The sequence below is a fragment of the Pteropus alecto genome, unplaced genomic scaffold (genome assembly GCF_000325575.1).
Source record: "Pteropus alecto unplaced genomic scaffold, ASM32557v1 scaffold69, whole genome shotgun sequence".
Lineage (NCBI taxonomy): Eukaryota > Metazoa > Chordata > Mammalia > Chiroptera > Pteropodidae > Pteropus > Pteropus alecto.
In genome coordinates this window covers 3,620,524-3,642,084 of record NW_006494610.1, presented here as the reverse complement: position 1 = coordinate 3,642,084, position 21,561 = coordinate 3,620,524, and the positions used below count along the sequence as shown (strand labels likewise).

At 34.3% G+C, this 21,561-nt stretch overlaps 1 protein-coding gene across 2 annotated transcripts in view; it reads right to left on the bottom strand.

Moving 5' to 3' along the window:
- KIAA1324L (KIAA1324 like) overlaps positions 1 to 21,561 on the bottom strand; it is a 230,555-nt gene that overhangs the window by 48,048 nt on the left and 160,946 nt on the right. The window contains exons 5-10 of one of the 2 annotated variants that reach the window (XM_006925729.3): positions 15,727 to 15,922; positions 14,993 to 15,140; positions 12,100 to 12,186; positions 10,149 to 10,254; positions 8,971 to 9,123; positions 8,302 to 8,390 (exon numbers count right to left, since the gene is read on the bottom strand). In XM_006925729.3, the coding sequence (XP_006925791.1) occupies positions 8,302 to 8,390; positions 8,971 to 9,123; positions 10,149 to 10,254; positions 12,100 to 12,186; positions 14,993 to 15,140; positions 15,727 to 15,890 (747 nt within the window). In that variant the 5' untranslated portion in view covers positions 15,891 to 15,922. Of the gene's footprint in view, positions 1 to 8,301; positions 8,391 to 8,970; positions 9,124 to 10,148; positions 10,255 to 11,455; positions 11,477 to 12,099; positions 12,187 to 14,992; positions 15,141 to 15,726; positions 15,923 to 21,561 lie in introns of those variants that run through there. The other variant, XM_015599804.2, reaches the window with a different exon arrangement.

Below are 21,561 nucleotides of genomic sequence, written 5' to 3'. Positions count from 1 at the left end.
GACCACTCTACTAAGGCCGGGAGACATAGCAGCAATACCTAATATGCAGAAACAAACACAGAGAGGCAACCAAAATGAAGAGACGAATGTCCCAAATGAAAGAACAGAACAAAGCTCCAGAAAAAGAACTAAACAAAATGGAGACAAGTAATCTACCAGATGCAGAGGTCAAAACACTGGAGATAAAATGCTCAATAAACTTAGAGGAAGAGTAGATGAACTCAGTGTGAACCTTAACCAAGAGATAGAACACATAAAAGTGGAGATAGAAAACATAAAAAAGAACCAGTCAGAAATGAAGAATACAATAAGTGAAATGAAGAATGCATTAGAGGGAAGTAATAGTAGATTAGATGAAACAGAGGATGGAATCAGCAATTCAGAAGATAAGGTAGCAGAAAACACCCAATCAGCAAGAAAAAAGAATCTGAAAAAATGAAGACAGTTTAAGGGGCCTGTTGGAGAACATCAAGTGTACCAACATTCGTACCATAGATATATGAGGAGAAGAGAGAGAATAAGAAATTGAAAATCTATTTCAAAAAATAATGACTGAAAAAATCCCTAACCTGGTGAAGGAAATAGACATACAAGTCCAGGAAGCACTGAGAGTCCCAAACAAGACAAATCCAAAGGGGCCCACACCAAGACACATCATAATTAAAATGTCAAAGATTAAAGACAAGGAGAGAATCTTAAAAGCAGCAAGAGAAAAGCAGTTAGTTAACTGCTTTCTCAACAGAAACTTTATAGGCCAGAAGGGATTAGTACAAAATATTTAAAGTAATGAAAAGCAAGGACCTACAACCAAGATTACTCTACCTAATAAAGCTATCATTTAGAATCCAAGGACAGATAAAGAGATTCCCAGACAAGAAAAAGCCTAAGGAGTTCATCATCACCAAGCCAGTATTACAGGAAATGTTAGAGGGACTTTCTTAAGAAGAAAACAAAAAAAAGATAAAAATATAAAAAATATGAATAATAAAATGGCAATAACTACATATCTAGCAACGATTACTATAAATGTAAATGGATTAAATGCTCCAATCCAAAGATAGAATGGCTGAAAGGATAAGAAAACAAGACCCTTACATATGCTGCCTACAAGAGACTCACATCAGATCAAAAGACACACACAAATTAAAAGTAAAGAGATGAAAAAAGATGTTTCATAAAAACAGAAATAAATTTTTCAAAAGATAAGGTAGCAATACTTATACCAGAAAAAAAGTAGGCTTTAAAACAAAGGTTATAACAAGAGAAAAAGAAATATCCAGTTATCCTACTTCTGGGTATTTATCTAAAGAAATCCAAAACACTACTTTGAAGGGACATGTGGATCCATAGGTTTATTGTAGCATTTGGCCCTAACTCCAAACATAGTCACATTCTGAAGTACTGATGTTAGGGCTTCATAATATGAATTTTGAGGCAGGGGACGCAATTCGGTCCATAGCACCATACAGTGGAATCCTACTGAGCAATGAAAAAAACGAACCACTGATACACACTACAACATGGATGGACCTAGAGAGTATTATGCTGAATGAAGTAAGTCAGGCAGAGAAAGACCAATGTCATATGTGAAATCTAGAGAACAGGATAAACAAACAAACAACAGAAACAAGCTCATAGATACAGACAGCATTTTGATGGTTGTCAGATTGGAGATTAGGGAATGGGTGAAGAGGGGAAGGGATAAGAAGTACAAATTGGTAATTGCAAAATAGTCATAGGTATGTAGAGTATAGCATGAGGAATATAGTCAGAAGTATCGCAATAACTATGTATGGTATCAGATGAGTATGGGACTTATCAGGGTGACCACATCATAAGATATATAAATGTGTAATCACTGAAACTGATATAATATTATATGTCAACTATAATTGAAAAAAATAAAAATATAAAAATTTTTTAAAATAAAAATTAGAAAATGTGTACCACCTTTAAACATTTAAACATTGAGAAGTCAAATTTCGAATTCTCTGTAATAAAAGTTTTATTTATAAAGCCTTGTTTCACAAGGTAGACTGAATCTGTGCCTCTCCTAATGGGGACAGATGCTTTCAAGTCTGGCTGGCTGGGGAAAGCTAATAAGTAATATTAATGATACATAGCACCAGATGGCTCACAGTGCAGGTGAAAAACAAACAATCAATTCATTCTTTGGCAAGTTGAGATAAAACTATGAAACGTGTTATGAAACCAAAACCTTAATAGGGTAAAATGGACCAGATTGCTATTAAGATTATAGAAAAACCACAGTGTCCAAGTATACTTATATTAAGCATGAATAAAATACATTTTAAAGAAACACAGGTAGGTATTAATTGGAAGCTGGTTTTCATATTGAAATAAAACTCAAGACTGGGAGGACTAAAATTTAGACAAAATTTGAGACTGGATTTGTCTATGGTTACCTGCTTTCTTCCTTCAAATGTCCCTGTACAAATGCACCAAGGCTTTGTAGGCTAGCTGAATTCATCAGAGCTCAGTTACATGTGCTTTAAAAAGGTCTACTGACTGCCACTCCAACCTAACTGCCTTGTGCTCAATGATGTTCTAGCTCAGATGTTCCCAACCAGGCTATTGTTTGCCTCCCTGCCTCTCATAAACCTTCATCCTTTCTAGTTGCAACCTACTGGGCATTCATCCTTTGTCTCTCTTAGAATTACCCACACCATTCTGCCAAGTTGTGTCTGTCTCCTCCTTCAAAGCCATGTTCAACATCCATATCTGCTTTGAGCACGTCCTCATCTACATATCAGCGCTCATTTTGATTCCTTTTCTATGAAGTCTTTGCCGTTTTCTCTTTTCTCTTGGGATTGGTTACCTCCTTGTCCCCTTTCTAAACACATAAAAGCCTGGGTTCTCATCTTCCTTTATGTGGAAACATCAGAGGATTTAACATTGTACTGGAAATTCTAGCCAGGGCTTTAGGCAAGAAAATGTCCTAAAATTAGATTGGGGTGAATATACTAAACACACTGAGTTGACATTTTAAGTGGATGAATTATATGGTATGAGAAACATCTCAATAAAGCTGTTTTTTAAAAAAAGATTTTAAAGAAGACTATCATGAAATTTTTACTTTAAACAAATTCAGAAATCCCCAGTCACTGAGAAATGCCATGTTGTGTTCCTAATTAAGAAACAAGTATATTTGACTTGCTTGAATCATAGAGGAAGAAACCCGTACTCCTTTATGCCCTACTTTTTAATATCTCCTAAGTCTTTCTTCTGCTATGTAATTCAGAAGTATTGTGTTACAGACATTGAGCATCTGGAATATTTTGCAATATTTAAGTTCATTAAGAAAAGTGCTAGATAATCTGGTACCAAAATACTAGCAAATCCTCCATCAATTTCCTAGACTCAGAGGTGAACAAGTTGCAAGTCAAATGTCTCCTTTCAAGAAGGCTCCTTCTAAAACATTCTTCCCTACTAGTCATCTTTACATGTACTTGTGATAAATTGATCTGATACCAAAACACTAGCAAACATTCTCTGATCACCATGTAAGTATCAAGAGAGATATGTACAGAATTCTGTGGTAATTCCTAGTATATCAAGACAATCTTGCCAGATCTGTTTATGTTGTTTAAGAGTGCATATATTCTGTGAACCTCCACAGAATCACTCTTTTTATTGTGGTAAGGTGTCATCTTTTTCTCTTAAGGAACTGACATGTGTGACACTGAAAGGATCTGGGATTTACATAGTCTGGCCTCCCCAGCCACAAGGATTAGCAGGTGAACTAAGCTGTCCAACTAGAGTAGCCCATGCTCCTGGACGGAATGGGTGATCTGAGATGGGCTTGTGATTCAAGCAGGGCAAACCAGAGTCTTCTGAGAAATTTTAGTCTGTGCTCCTATAACCAAAAGCTGTGAGGATGATAGTGGCTTTCACAGGAAAGAGACTGCCTGAGAAGGAAATCAAATGAGCCAAGAATATCAGTAAGAACAACAAGAGAAAGTCTTGATAAAGTTGTTTGCTCCATATTGACTTCCCAGACATGTGAGTCAAGAGACTCCTGCCCCCTTCCCACACCTCAATTTTAAAAAGTGCTTTTTAAATTCACTAACATAATTTTATAATTATTCCCAAATATAGAAGCAAAATTGATACCTTGCTTTGCCATCATTACAAAGCAACATGTGCATCACAGTCCACAATCAGGGTAGGGGTTGTTGGGACAGGAGAAACCACCACATTTAACCATAAAACAAACCAAAATAAAAAGCTACTCTGTCTAGTTCTACTAACCAAAGTAAATAAAACTTTAAGCGTTTTCTATAAGTTGCTGACTCTCTAACAAAAACAATCGCATCCCCCTGACTTTTGCAAGCAAATATGAGACTGCTTTTGTGGATATGAAAGATAAGTGAGAGACGTGCTTTTAAACCATGAACAGTTTAATTGAAAACTAACTATCATTTGGATTCTTGGGAGATTTTTTCCCTTTAAATATATATAGATTGCACTTCTTATTTGGTGAGCCAGTTCTTCTAAAGCTTGTATTCTCTTGGAAATCTTTTTGGCAAGTAATATCTTCTCTTTTTTACATCTGAGACTTCCTTTTACATAATAAATTTTGAGTTGACTAATTTAATCTTATTGTTCGATCACACTGGCATCTTTCTCAATCATTGTTCTGTCATTCTTCCCAGTTTTACTGATTTACAGTTTGATAAATTTGCTTATTCCTAATGTCTTTATGCAAGTTAAGAATTTTTAAATGGAATGTTGAAAATGAGTCATCTGAACTCATATTCCTCTTGATATGAGTTAGAATATGTATGAATTCTTTGCTAAATTTATATCCCTATAGCAAATATGATACCAACTATACTCCTAGTTAATATCAACTACATTCCTAGTTGATATCCATTTATTAAATCAAATATTTTACATACAATTCTTCGATTACCCATATATCTACTTAGCTATATCATTTAGTACACTATTGTATTGTATCCCTAGGAAGATCATGAGAAGTTCTATCAAATATCATACTAACATTAAAAGAAGCCTTTTCTTAATGAATACTTGCCCTTTTTCACTGGTCAACATTTTTTTGAGCTCAAATCTCAGGCACTGAATCTGTGTATGCATTTGTATACAGCTATATGGGTGTGCCTCAATGTTTGTACAACATAAGCTCTAAGAAATTTAAAAAGAAAACACATAAAACATTCAAGTTAACTCAGTATTATAAAACCACACAAATTCTAGCACTAGCCTACATTAGTTGCATCTACTGCATGCAAGTCTCTACCCACTGCCCCACACTGCAGTCATACTCATATCCCTTTAGTTCTTCAGACACACCAGGCTCCCTCCCACGTCAGGTTTTCACCATCTTGCTGCCTCTCGCAGAAATACTCTCTTTTCTTTTCCATGCTCTTGTTTAGGTTTCATACAGCTCTGAAGCCTCCCCAGACTAGGTCAGGTCCCTATAAAGTTCAGACTTCTCTGCTATAGCACTAATCATAATTGAAGATAATTATTCATTTTCTTTGATTGACTATATCTTCCTCTAAAGTCTAGACTAGTGGTTTTCAAATTACTGAACTCCTCGACCAGCAGAGTCAGAATTCCTGGAAACTTCTTAGAAATGTAAATTCTCAGGCCCCTCTCAGATCTACTGAAACAAACAAACAAAAAAAAAGGGAGAAAAACCTCCAGGTGAGTCTGACGCACATTAAAGTTTGACAACCACTGCTCTACAATCTGTGTGGACATTGTGTTCTTCTTCTGCCTTTCCTGTGCTCTGCCTTCATCTCCAAGCACTCTGTATACAACCAATGCTCAGTAAAATTCACTGAATAAATTAATGAGTAGGCATTCCACATTTTTCAAGATGTTAATGAGAGCCTCTAATCAGGATTAAAATGGTTCTCATTACCAATTAAAATTTTCCTGAAAAATGTCGTATAGGCAGGAATCAATCAAATAGCCAAGCTTCCAAATGAACACAAAAACTTGTAACATTTCTGTGTCATATAAATTATAATGTTCAAAGTCTGTATATCACAATAGTCATTTCCCTTGATGATCCTTTCCAAGCAAGGGAAAATAAGATCAACAGGAGTATGACAAGACAAAAAGAGCCAAAACAAAGTAATTGAAAACCTGGGAAATATCACTAAACTATTGGCACATCACCAGACTATTCCAAACAAAAATAAAATACTTTTTAAATAGATGAAATCAAAACAAATGAAAATGTTGCAATAATAACAACAATAAAAACAGAAAACATTCTAATTCAAATCTATACTTTTCACTGTATCTCTTATTTAAGTTCCCACTAGTTCTTATTTACTACTGAAGCTAGAAACATTTATCTTGAAATAAGTCTCAAATCACTTTTTAAAGAATCACCCAGTTTATGGAGTGCTAGTCCATTGTTTTGTTTTATACTGAGGACATGTTAAGAGTTCATGCAGATAAATAGGAAAACATAACGTGTGTATGTGCATATACAACATGTCTATGCTTGTACACATGGGCATATATGTGTGTGTGTATGTATTCTGTGCATTTTATATTTGATACATGGCCTTACTTCCTTAAGGCCAAGGTCAATTAGATTTTTGTCACATCATTCAATGACATAATAAAACTATGACTTTTGAATATTTTTATTATAGCAAAAACAAGATACATTTATATGTTAGATCTCATTCATTTAAGTTTTAATAATGCTGAATTGGTGATTATTATATAGAATAAACTAAATTTAATTAGCTTTTCTTATTAATAAGGCAAGTTTAGCTAAGAAAAGCTTAGCTAAAGAAACATTATTCCAAATTACTTGCAACCCAACTAAGTGGCTCTCTACATATATTTTCTAAATAGAAATAACCCTTACTTGGCCATTATTGTAGGGCCATCAAGCTCTTACTTCATAACTCCTTGTCATTTAAGAGCTGTTAGTTTGAATTACTGTTCTTATTAAAAGTAATAGATGTATTTCTAATCATTAAGACTTTCTACTAATTTAAATTGGCCTTCCCTTGAATTATTCTGTTAATAAGTACTTGTTGTACTGGAAATACTAGAACAAACCTGGTCTTAAGCATTCAAAAACAAATTCTTTAAAAAAATCTTAAGGACTAAGGGTAAGAGTAATAACAATATATATATTTGTGTCTATATACATATGTATGTATATATATAAATACATACATATACATTTATAAATATGTGTATTTATAAATATGTAAATATGTATGTATATTTATATATATGCATAAATATATGTGTTTATATATATATTAGATTAGAACCTAAGGATACAAAATTAAGAAAATAAAGCAATACTGACATCTATGTGTATTTTCCAAACTAGGCCAAGAAATTCAATGTCACAATTTCAAAAATGTAAATACACAGAAATGCTGCATTGTAGCCACTTTAATCTCAGCTTCTCTGACTGACATAGGCTGGTGTAGGCTAACACTTTAATTAAGAGAATGGCAGGTTAACTGCAGAGTTCATGTGTGCATTTTTCCTCTGGTTAAGTACTATTTATATGGTAATTACTTTGCATCTTCTAAATGCAATTACACAGTAATCTGTCATAACTGAATTAGCCAGTGGCTGCATGGCTCTTTCTGTAAAAGCTTACTGAGTATCCAAATAATTAAAGAGAAGTTACAGGATAGAACAGGTCCTTGAATAATTTGGCTTCATTTGACATCCTTTCTTGTTTCAGTATAACGTTGATGAAATGGCATAGGTATTTAACTTTTAGATATCAATTAGCCTATGGTAAATTGGTTTTCTTATATATCGTTTCCCTTAAAGTTTCAGACTTATCAAAGATGTTAAGTGAAAACTTGCTATATTTCTATCCTGTGAGTGACAGGACACACTTTAAGGCTATGGTGCTCCTGATATTGTTACTTCTCGAAACACATAACTTAAAAATAGGAGTAATTTATTAAGCACTCATTATGTGCCAGGCACTGTGCTGGGAACCTTACATTGAATATTCTCATAGAAGCCTTATGAAATAGAGACTGATATTATCCCCATTTTACAGATGAAAAAAACTGACACCTAGAGACAGCAAATAACTTACCCATAGCACTAAGTAGTAGACTAGAAAATCGAAGCCAGAAAGGCAGCCTTCAGAATATACATTCTTAAATTTCCTCTGTACTACTTACATGCATGTGTTATAAATCAGCTCATTTAACTCTCTCATGAACACATTATTGTCTGCTCAAATTGAGAAGAGTACTAAATAAATATGAAATGGAGTTCACTGAACTCTGCCAGTACCTTTCCTTCTTCATCACATGGAGTGTGGATCTGAAAATAGTCTTTTGTAGTACAGGGAGGGCGTTCCATACACTCACTGGATCCTTCCTCTGCAACATAAAAATGCACTCAGAAATGAGTTGATTCCTTTTTGACTCAAAGGAAAGGAAAACAATCAAAACAACAAAAGAAAACAACTAAAAAGTAAAAATAACCATACCAGAGGAATTTAGGTAGAACTAGGTAGGCATAAAGAAAATAAGGGCTTACATTTTTATCTTCTCTAGAGCAAATAAATGTTCCCATGATACACATGGAACATATCATAGTTTTCCAAGAAGACATTAGATTTATTCTATTATCATTAAAATCGCAAATAAAAGTTTCTAAATATATATTTATGCCCATAAATCGCCTAAAAGTAGAATATGAATTGTATTTTAGTTTAGCATAAACACATCCAAAGAGTTACCTGTGGAGTATGGAATAGAAAAATTATAAACGAAAGGAAAAGTTATGCCGAAAGGAATAAAAGAAATCATTTTCATCCATTCAAAATTGATTCACTTCAGCACTATGGTGTCAGCCCCACTGTTCCCATCACACTTATATGTGACTTCTGGCTTATGACTATACATTCGACAAACTTAAAAAGAACAAAGAGTATAAACTGTCAAAGACTAGACGTACCTGAAAATTGGGAGTCCTCTGCACACTTTACGCATTCTTTGGCTCCTTTCTCAGAATAGGTGTTTCTGGGACACACTTGGCAGTTGAACGAACCTGGTTTGTTGCTGAAGGTGCCTGGCTTGCATGGAAAGCATTCTGATGTGTATGCCACTCCTGTGTGGTAATGACAAACAGAGCATAGGAGGGAGGATCCAACAGCAACAAGCAAATCAGCACCTTCTTGCAGCCTCTATCAGAAATGAGAATTATTAAGCTCAGCCCAAATCTTTTCTCATTAATTCAACACCAAGAAAATGTTTACTGTGTACAGGAAACAGGGATAGATACTAAATTAAACACAGTAAGTAGAGCAAACACTTTAAACAGGAGACTGAGATTTGATAGTAGTATAGCAAATGTATAAACTCAGTTGTCGAAAGACAACTCCACTAAATCAGAAGTGGGAGAAACTCTAAGGTCTCCTCCAATTCTATAAGTTAACGTTCTCTGATCTTTCGACTACCTGCTCCCTTTTTATCATCTGCTCACTAAATCACAGGCAAGACTTAACAGACCCTAGGAAGGACTCAACTTTTCTTCTAGTTTGTAATTCCAGCCTTTGCCACCAGATGTCCCTATGACTAATGAGTTAGAATCAGGGAACAAGAATTCAAAAAAAAACACACGTCAAACTTTAATAACGGTGAATCACTGCTTTAATTATAAGTAGCCCTAACTGAGAATGAACCATACAAGGGTTTATTGGCTGATCTCCTGGGCCACAAAGGCTCAGCTGGTTCAGAAGGAGCACAAAAGATTTAGAAGACGGTCAGGCCAAGATGTTTATTTTATTGTTATTTTTAAGGATACAGCAGTGACCTGAATAAGCTAAATGACACTAGATATTTCTCAAATGAATAATAAGCTCTTATTAACAAATATTTTTTTCTTTTATTTAAAGATACCTAAAATTATCATGTTTATTTTTTCACACAGATTAAATAATTCATTTTAAGGGTTAAAAAAAAAAAAAGAAAAGAAAATAGGAATAAAACCAGGGTCTCTAGACATGTATGATACCTAATATATTAATTTCTGTCCAATAAACACTTGAGCTAGCCAAACCAACAATTCAATCACTATTTTAACTCAATACAAAATGTGACTGGTGACTACTAAAACAGATTGCTGTGAAATACCTTCAATTGTGATATTTTTTACCAACACTGGCTTGACTGCCTTAGAACCCATAAGGATGCCTGTAGTTCTCCAGTATAATATGTTTGTACCAGATTTTAGCATTACCTATAAAGAAAAACAGAAGAAAAATATTAAAGTCAGATAAGCCGCGCTACATTCAACCACATCTGAAAGCTAATCCCTCATACATTTTTCTTTGCATTATAATGAAACACCATTAATTTAGAACCCACAAATTCAGACCTAAGCTATGCTTAAGTTCACGTTTCCTTAAAAAAAAAAAAAAGTTTGCCAATCCAAAAAATATAGTAATAAAGAAGGAAAAGAAAATCCTTCAAGTCTAAACAAAAAGAAAAAATGATCTTCAAACTACATGTATAAAGTCCTGGTTTATACAAGTAAAAAGGGACTCATTTTAGAGAATGAAGGCACTCAGCCCAAACACATGTTTATTGGTTGCCACTATTCGTAAGTAGACTTTGAGCTCTGAAAACAAAAAGGCAGCAGAATGAGTTTACTTCTCTTTAAATTCATTTGATAAACAATACTGCAACAGTGACAAGAGAAAATAGGATTGTTCTTATGAAATAAACTGCTTTAACTCTATGACTCCAGAACGTAAATGATACCATGTCTAACATTTGCTTCCTTTGCCACCAGGATATTTTTCTAATTATAAATCAAACTACCTATCTAGAAATTTCATGCTGATTCAGGCAAAAAAAAAAAAAAAAATCTAATTTTAAGGGTTGCTTGCTTTCTCATTTGCCGCCCTTATTCTTCTCTGTAGTCTCTGGCTGGCCAAATTCAAGTGGTATAAACATATCCAACCACCTGCCCCTGCCAGAGATTCAGAGAAGTTATGTGTTAAGTACTTTCTGCTTGTATGAAGTCTTTAGAAGTGAAGAAAGCATGTTTGTTGCCAAGGGTTATTTGTACCTTCAAAGCCCAACTGACTGAATGCTTAGGTGAATGGGTCATACGTAGTATCGCAGATCAAAAAATACTCTGAAAGGGTACATTGTATTAATCACTCAAAGATGCGGTACCTGCTACAACACAAAGACAAGGACGAAGTAGAGTTCAATCCATATTGTTGGCACTGCACAGGCCCTTCCCATATATTATCTCATTTAACCCTCAAGATTGGTCCTATTTCTTACTTGAAAAAATCAGATTCAAAGAGATTAAGCCAATTGCCTAAAGAAACACAACTACTATAGTAAGCCAGATTTAGATTTTAAATACATGTCTCATTCCAAAAGGACAGCACCTCAAATAATAAGAGCTACATTGACTGTGTTACCTGATAATTGCCTTCAAGCATTTATAGTTATCATGTGGAAAATTAGGCAGTTATTTTATTCAGTGCGAAGGTATTTTTCAGAGGGCATAGAACTTTTACCAATAGGTGGCAAATAGATAGAAAGTAGGTTTAGGCTCCAAACATGGATGAATTTTGTGATAATCAGAGCTGTCCAACAAGATAGTTGGCACAGTCTCCAAAAAGACAAGCTTGAAAATTACTTTTTGGGGAGATTGCAGAGAAAGCTACATGAAAAACCCAAGGATCCTTTCAACATGAAGAGCCACTGATTCTCTTCCATGTGACAGGCACATCTGTAAACTTACACACTCAGAGGTTTTGAATATTATCTTCAATAGCCTTATTTCTTGTTAATGTCCCCCTTGAAAAGGAGGAAAGTTAGAGTACGATGGGAAAGAGAAAAGAAAGGCTTATAGAGAAAGAGAAAAGTAGGGAAAAAAAACTAGAAAGAGCCCACATCCTTGAAACTTAGGAGCAATATCTTCTCTAAGTGGAAACTGTCTAAATTAATAAATAATTTTTGTCTTCTTTTTTTTTCTTAAAATAAATTTTTTAAAAAAAAGGCCGGGAAAAGGCAAGAGAAGAAGGGGGTTGGTAGGAGAGGAGAACAAAGAGAAGCTTACAGAATGAGAGCCCCATTCTCCATTGTCTGTGAGTTTGACCCACTTGTCAGCGGTGGTGTCCATCTCCTGGCACTGATCATTTTGAATCTGTGGATTAAACACAACAGTCCCCGTATATCTTCTTGAATAATGGCTTTAATTAAATTTCTTACTCAGCAAGGACAGGCTGCAAGAATTTCTTTCAATACATACTGAACAATGGCCATGAGTAATTCTCAACAAGTAAACACATCAAGATCTTTGGAGCCTAAGTGATAACTGCATATGAGTCAGTGTTTCTAGGTAAAGCATTGCTATTATTTTAACAAAAAGTCTAGCTCGCTGAGAAGTAGGGAGGAGCTAGGAGAAGAGAGAAGAGGAGAGAACAGTTAATGCTGAAAGTTCCACAAAGAGAAAAAGTCAGTACAAAAATCTATCAAACTTGCCAAATTGTTTTAAAAGCTTGCATTCACCATGCAGGCCCAATGGTATAAAAAGAAAGTTTAATTTTATAATATTCCGGGCAGTTAAATCTTAAGTTAATAAATAAATGAAGTCTGTTCTGTTTTCAGTTCCCCAGGATTTAACCCAAATGTGTAGGTAAATGGCTATGGTTAAAGTCAAAGTCTCAAATTTTTATTTGGAGGTAAATGTTAATCATTTGCAACACCAATTCAAATGACTACAGCTAATATCTTCATCATCAAACACTTCATGCTTTCCAGAAAATTCTTTCAAAATGCCTAGGGGTTGGACTAGCACTTTTTCAGGTTTACAAAGATGACAGAAACACCAAAAATTAGGCCATCTTTACAGTATTGCACAATCGTCAGCAACAGAGTAGGGTTAAAGTAAGATCTCATCACCTATACTACTTCCACCAAAATGGCTCTTTCTTTCTTCTCTAAATCATTTTGCCATTTCATTCATCCTCCTGACTGGTTTGTAAACAACATTAAAATGTTCTCCATCAGAGAGATTTCCTAAAGACTTACTAACTATAAAATAGATCCTTTTACCATCCAAATATCTGAGAAAATTTGTCAGTAGTAGAGAATTTCTGTTACTGAGAATATTGGTTTTAATTAAATTTAAGTATCCTGTTTATATTATAAGCATAATGGCCATTTTAATGTGTTAAACCATTTTAAAACAGACATGGATCCTGAATATACCTTTGGTGGTCATTATTTGACTAGGCTGAAAGTATTTTTCAGCCAAAATCAGACACCATGTGTTACTGTAACATTCTGTGGAGACGTGAGTTCTGTTATTCATTCTAAAAGTAACCAGTAATGGTATAACCTTGGTCCAGTTACTCTAGGTTTCAGTTTCATCATTAAAAATGGAGGCAGAGTGGCCTGAATGAAAGCTCCACATAGTTCTAAAATTAAATACTATATTGCTTTAAATTACAACCAGTTCACAGGTGTAACTACATCTTTCAGTCTATAGACATTTCCTTTCCATTAACCATTAGCATGCTGAACCTCTGAGTCAATAAATCACAACCTACAAAGCTAAAACATTAATAAAAGAAGGAACATGAATGTGCCATCCCTTTTCAGTCTACAACTGGAAGAAGAAAGGCATCACTGAAAAGAAGTAATGAAACTTCCTGCCTCCGGAGTTCCTTTACTGACAACTCTCAAAGTACTTGCTGGACAACATAAAACTAAATGCTTGTTTGAACAAGTATATAATTGCCTTGCTTTATAACTTTATTTTAGTTTCAGTAATATTGCAAAATGTCCCATAATATAGGTAATCATTCACTCTCAGAAGTGTTTTGCAAACAAGAAGTAGCTTAAAAAACAAATTTGTTTGAATGTTGCTTAACATTTCAAACTCACCAAAGGATAATTAGAGCTAGGAGCCTCCGTAGAAGGTCTTGTCACACAATCCACTTTACAAAAGAGAATGCTGAGGGCTGCAAAGTTAACTTAATTACCCAATAACACACACAGCTAGCAATTGTAGAGATGGGACTAAAGCCAGAATCTCTTGACTTCAAATCTAAGGCTCATACTTTCATGGAAAATCTCTCTTCCTACCAAACTTTCGACTTAGAAATTTCCACTATCAAGAGCAATATAAATTTGTTTTAGAATTGTTAATACATTTGCTCCTGAGATCTGGACCACAGAAATAGCTTACAAAATGTTTTCTAAGCTACCTGCACAACACACACTTTTTTTGGAATAAGAAGTCAATCTGAAAACATTTTCTTAATCAAGCATTTGAGTCATTGCCACAACAAATGTTTGCTAGATTAGCTACAGTTTATATAAAATAGTTAAATAATTTTAGTGGTAATAGTCTATTCTGTTAGACTATTATTTTATCCTGTATTCTATAATGCTATTTAATCTCTTATCAGAGAACATCAACTATACGCCATTCACTAATTCCTTTAGATTGCACAAAACTGACAGACCAGAAACATATAGCGACTCCTGCTTCTGAAATATTCCCACGAATACACTTAAATAATTCAAATATTTGAAATTGCAAAGAAAAAAAACTTTTTAAACAAAAACTAAAATAGCTGAAGACATATTTTAAACAAAATAGCATCTGCAGCTATAAAAAAATCACAATTAAAATGAATCTTGGGGAAAATATTTGTCACGCAAAAGGTCTACACTAAATGGATATCTAATGATCATAACCAAAAGTTAAAAAAGCCCAATGTTACTGTACAAGGCGAGAGCTCAGTGGTAAAGAAATAGTATTAACCAGAAAATAAAATATTATAGAAAAAAGTAAAGTTTTATTTTATTATCAAAAGATTCAGTTAATGCAAACAAAAAAAAAACCAAGGAGGCATAAAGTGTAATGGAAACAAGTGATTAAGAAAAATTTTACATGAATGTCCCTTAAAGAGTAAATTTCTGAAAATAAAAGGCCTTACAAAGAATTCAAAGAAGATGTTGTTGTCGACGTATTGGTACTCAAAAGAGACGTAACCTGACTTCTTGAGGTGCACAGCATAGATCAAAGACACAGTGCAGTCATCACGATTTGACTCTACGTAATTTCCACGAGGAATCCAAGAAGAGCTGCAGAAACAAAACCAAGAGGTATTTTATGTTAGCATTCAGAATCCTCTTCCTTTTGTTCACAAGTTATGTAACTCAGATTCAAAAGTAGTTCCTCCAGCAGCGACATAGGCAAAGCTAATATAACCTCCTATAAGAGGTAGAAATTAGCAAACAAGATTTCCACCTCAGGTACTTAACCCATTCTCTCTTACAAGAGATAATTGAGTGTCTAAATAAAGGTTACACATTATTCCTTTCAAAGGAACAAAAATCTAAAATTGTTCATTAAATATTAGAGAATGGTTTGTAGGAATACCACTGGCTTGAATGAAGTCATAAAAATATTAGAAAATTAATTTGTTTTTATAATAGCTTTATCACAATTTTGCATATGGCATCTATTATGTCTGGAGAACAATTATTTTAACTTCATGAAAATTCAGCTACATTATTTGTAAAGACTCCAAAAAAATAAGATCTTTCCAATTATCCTATCTATAATCCCAATCACTACCAAGATTATCCTCAACTTCTTTCTGGAAAAGAGCAACTACGCCCTTCTCAACTATTCAGTCAAGATCCAAAGATTCCTTTGGGTTCTTACTTGTTACAGCCAACTGGCCTGCTGTCAGAAGGGCCAACCACAGTGTCCATGAATGTCGCAACATTGGAAAATCCTGTTGGTAATTCATCCCATTCATCAAATTTGATGCCACTACCCAAGGAGTAGGTGCCTTCGCCACACTTACTGCATACCTGGTTCTTCATTTCTAGGTACTCTCCAGAAGCACAGGAGAAAGCTGGAAGGCAGAAAATGTACAACCCATTAGTCGCTGGACTTCCTCATCAATTTCCTCTGCTTCACACTGTCACCAGAATTATTTTTATAAAGCTCTGATCATGCAGCACCCTAATTAAAGATTTGCAAAGTCTTCTTTATCACTACTTGCATTTCACAATCTGGCTCCAATTTGTTTTATCAGCTTCACCATCTGCCCCACCCTTTCCCAACCATAGCAAAATTCATATCATTCCCAAAATATTTCATCTTCTTTCTTGCTGCTGTGGTCTTCTTTCTCTGGAGATGCTGACCAGTCTACCTACTCTATTTGGAAAACTCCCATTCCTAACTCAAAAATGACCCTCTTCATAAAAGACCTCCCTGCCCCCACCAGGCAGTGAGTTTTGCCTCCCTCGGTGTTCCTACAATACTCTTCTCATAATACCTCATTTAAAGCACTCTTTCTATTGATAGAAGAATAGGTAGATGGTAGGTAGATAGATTAGATTAGATTAGATTAGATTAGATTAGATTAGATTAGATTAGATTAGATATAGATGTATAGATAGAGAGATACAGAGGTAGAGATAGAGAGAGACCACTTATCAGTTGATGTGAGGCTTTGAGTTTCCAGGAACAAGGTTGATTATGTTTGGATTCCTAATAGTAGCTGTCAAATACTAAGTACAGATAAAAGATTGATCAAGCAAGTGAGAACTAAACATATAGGAGATATTGAGGGTGGAGCTTCACCTGCAATAGCTAAACAAGTATCTCTACTCTGAAACCATAAGCCCACTTTTTTGATATTCACAACTCCAACCTAGTCATTTCCACAGCCTACATCTTATTACTGACGTAAATCCTCTGCTAATTCTGAGAACTGTTCCCAGCAGACATGGGCAATGTGAAGAATAGTCAACATAGTTACAGAAAAGAAGGTTGTGTTGCTACTAAGTTATTATTCATTCAACAAATACAAATCTATGTCCCCCGAGTGTGTGGCGTAGGGTGGTATTACTGACTCAAATGTAGCAAAAGGCTTTCTAATCCTTTAATCAGGATATTATAGAAACAAGAACAAAATAAACAAATCTCCCAGCAGAGAGCGAAGTAGCAAAGCCTCACATTTAGGTAAATTCCTCTTTTAGAATACATTTGGAAATTTAGAAAGAAATAAAAATAAGCTAATTTTGAAAAACTAAAAAATTAGAACTAAAACCCACACTCAGCTACTTATTCATCAACTGAATAAATTTTTTTTCAGAAAAGCTTAAGCTGCTATACAACATCTCAAAACCAGTAAAATATCAGAAAATAAGGAAAAGTCGGGCAAAAAATTTTGCATGTTGGCTACAAGGTCAAAATTATCCTGGGACCAGCATGTACCACTTCCTAATTCTGTGACCTTAAATGAGTTATTTCCCATCTCTGGGCCTTAGTTTCTATCTTTGAAAAATGAGATAATAATCATTGTACTGCCTCACAGGGCTATACTGGGAAAATAAAATATAGTATAAAATGGGTAGCATAGTGCCTAGCATTTAATAAATGCTCACCACACGCAATTATTATCACTATCAGTACTACCAACAGAGAAACACAGTTATGAATTTTTTTTATTTTACTTTCTATGATTTGTAAACAAATAAATAATAAATTCATTCTAGTAAATGAATAAATAATACAACCCGACAGTCAACATTACACAAAATCAAGGATCAGCAAACTACATGCAGTTTACAGGCCAAATCCAGCCAGTTGCCCATTTCTATAAATAAAGTTTTTATTGAAACACAGTCACAACCATTTATTTACATACCATCTATTGTCGCTTTCCCACCACAATGGCAAAGTTGAATAGTTGTGACAGAAACGGCACCACCTGCTAAGTTGAAAATACTTAATTTCTGACAAAAAAAAAAAAATCATCTTGGAAGGCAGTTTAGTCTAGTGTCCAAAAATTTAATTTTTAACTAAATAAGAAATAATATTTTATGACAAGTCATTACAAGAGGCTCTGGAAGCCAGAAAGAGAAAATTGTGTTTGTATTATTTCAGTGAGCATTCATTGCCCTGTTAAAATCATTAATATCCCTGAACTCCTTCAGAGATGTTTCCTAAGACCAGAAGCAAAACTGAGAACGTTGAAAATGAATGTATTGAGTATTTATTGAGTCAATTCATTTAAATTACAGCAATTACATGAAGTTGTGAACACTAAATTAGCGAATACGGAATCATTGCTTCTAGAGGAAACACAGGCTCAGGCTCCTGAGAACCTCTGGTCACGACATCATCAACAGATCAATACAATACATAACCTTGTTTTATGTGTGTCTTAGTTTTAAAAAATATTTTATTTAATACATATTGTTGACTGATTAACATTGAACTTTTGGCCAAAAGCACTACAAATCATACTCGAACTAACCTTATTTAACACGTATTTTCTCCAAAAGGCACATCATAGCCTTCCTGTACTTAGGAAGACTAGCCAGCACTTTAGCACTATTTTAGTAAACACAAGCAGTGAAATCACCAATAAAAAGCACAAAATGCAAAAACATGGAATTCGATAGATGATGAAAATGACGCCTATTTACACTATGAGAAATGAAATAAGAAGGCAGAATGTCACCCTGCTCCACCTCAGCTGGGGCTCAAATGTTAATGCTTTGCACATATCTGCAAATGACTGGGAAAGTATCATGTACTGATTTGGGGATTACAAATAAGTTTTATAAAGTAGGTGAATTTGCAAAATGGAAGCCATGAGAAATTAGGATTCATGTATTTATAACAGAACTATGAAGGGGGAACTTATCATGCCCATTTACCAGATGAGGAAACTGAGGCCCCATACAGTTAAATAACCTGATTATAAAGGTACCCAGTTAACAAGTACCAAAGCTGATATTCAAATTTAGGTCTGATTCCAAAGCTGGTGTCCCAAGAAAATTCAATTCGAGCAATTATTGTAATCAATGCCAAAAGGGTAAGCAATTATTGTAATCAATGCCAAAAGGGTAAGCAAATGAATTCATTGTTATATTTCCACATCATTCTTCACTTCCTATCTTGAACTGATAAAGGATATCCATGTGCATTATAAAGCAATAACCATTCTCCACCCTCACATCTCTTATGGAATATTTACTATATCATAACTAAAACACATATTCACAGAATATTTTAGCAAGTTACTACTAACGTCCATAAATCTCAATGTTCTTGACTGTAAAAGGAAAATAGTAATATCTATTTCAAAGTGTTGTAATAAATATTCCATATAAATATGGAATAAATATTCCACATAAAGCATTTAGCAGTGTAGCTGGCATAAGCCCCATAACAAATGTTAGCTACAACTCTTAATAATACAATTCTGGAGTCTGGGACAATAAGAATTCTGCCACTGTTTGATGATGATTCTACATCTTTTCAGAATAATTACATAGTCAAAGTTAGTCAAACAGGTGTAAGGTCTTTAATTTCACAGGGAGCTGAAGAGTATAAAACATTTTGTATTTTAATCATCTGCTACTCCTCAAATTTTGTTCCATCCTGGAATCCAGCTCTAGAGTCATATGTCAAAGGAAGAAAAGAGCCACGCATTCTTATTAAACACAATTTACTTCACAAGATTATGTCAACACAGCACTGCCAGCCACTTTTGGCAGTCCCCAACATGATCAGCTTTTCCTTTTCTGGTGTTCTCTATCTTAGCCACATCACTTTCTACTTCAACGGTGCTTTCTTAGTCTTTAGTTTCTAGTTGGTTTTCAAAGGTTTTTATAATATTGGGGACTATATTCTTTTCATTCAAATTTATTTAGATTACAATATAGGACCCTTTCAACAAAGACAGGATGATGGACGGTTATTATAAAAAGCTATTTTAACTGTTGTAAATGTGAGCTGACTATATTTAATTTAAACAATGAGTCATTTCTAAAATAAATACTATTTTTCTTCAACAACCTCAAAACCCTAGAGTAACTGAATTGAAGATAAGCAAACTGCAAAGTCCTAATCTGAGAACAGGAAGACCTTATTTGCATAAGGTCATACACTACTTAACAGTGGGCTTGATCCGGGATTTCATAATATTTTACCTAAGCATCCAACCACTTGACGTCTAAACTATAACCAAGAGGTCATGTGCTAAACTCAGTGTCTTCTTCTCAGCTTTATGCCTCTTCTTTTCTGACATCTATTTCTGCTACTGTGAATCTGTAAAGGTTGAAATATGTAGGTGTGAAGAATCAGATTTTGAAAAAGGCATTTATATCTGTCTGTCACCAACTAGCAAAAGGCTGGGGCAGTTTACTTAACCGTCTGTGCCTCCATTGATTCTCATTGCAATGAGAATGCCACTTCCCCTTCTCTTCTCATAAGACTGCTTGTGGTTCTGTGAGATACAGTGGAAACTGCTCTGAAAGTTAAAAGTGACATGAAAATTTAAATTACTATGATCATGCAGCCACCAGTACAATATACCAAATAGTGGCCACCGAACTGAATATTTCATATGCTGATTATCATCTATGATTTACAGCTAACTATAAAGAATATCTATTTTTAATCTTTGACAAGGGTCTCTTAGTTTTCTTTTTCTTCCTCCAGAGACCTCGTACTTTGAAAGGTTACAGCTATCCATTACATTCACTCATAATTCATCCATTTTTCTATTTAATTCAAAGTTATTGCTGAAATGTTTCCTAAACAGTAAACAGTAATAATAAGTAGTAATAAAAGGATTTTCAATTTACTTGCATAATGAGATGTCGATGAATTAGTGACCCTATGCCATCTCATTATAGGTAAGTATATGGCAATCACACTGTATTGCATTAATTCATGCAACAAATATTTCTTGAGTACCTAATATTTGCGAGGCAAACACTAGACACTAAGGCTATTTTGGTTAATAAGATAGAAACAGTTCCTCCTACCACGGATCTTCTATTCTAGTCTAGTCTAGACTTATCTTCCTCAAAATAGATTACATTTATGTTTCACTAAGCTAAATTCACTGTAAAATCTATCTTTTCTGTTAACCTAATAAAAAATAATTATGTACATTTTACGGAAATTATTAATTAAATCAAGCCCAGAATTAGGCCAATATGTTTACTTTTCTTCAATTGTCTAGTTTCATTTAAATAAGATAAATAAAACAAGGTTAAAGTAGTAGACATTGTTATTATTGACTACACGAGAGTACTCTTATAGCTATTATTATTCACTGAGATTAAAAGCTATATAAACAGAAAATAATGCAGTTTGTGGGCTTCAAAAATGATAAATTTTATCTTCATCAATCAGTCAATTGATTACTATATCATATAATTAAAACTTCAACTGCCTGTCAGGTTTATTATTATGTTTCTTCTCACAGAAAACAAGAGAAAATAGGAAATGGCATATAAGAGAAATTGAATATTTCCGAATTCAGCAAATCTCAGCTCTTCTTCCTCCCTCATTGCTGGTGATCTTCTCAATTCAGATCCCAAGTTTCCTCAGCTATTTGACCTTGAGCAACTTAGTTCAAGTTTTCTGCAGTCATTCTATGCAGATTCTCTGATAGATTTCCATGACCCCTACAACTCTACCTTACACATAGACTCATCACAGAACCATGCAACCAGAAGA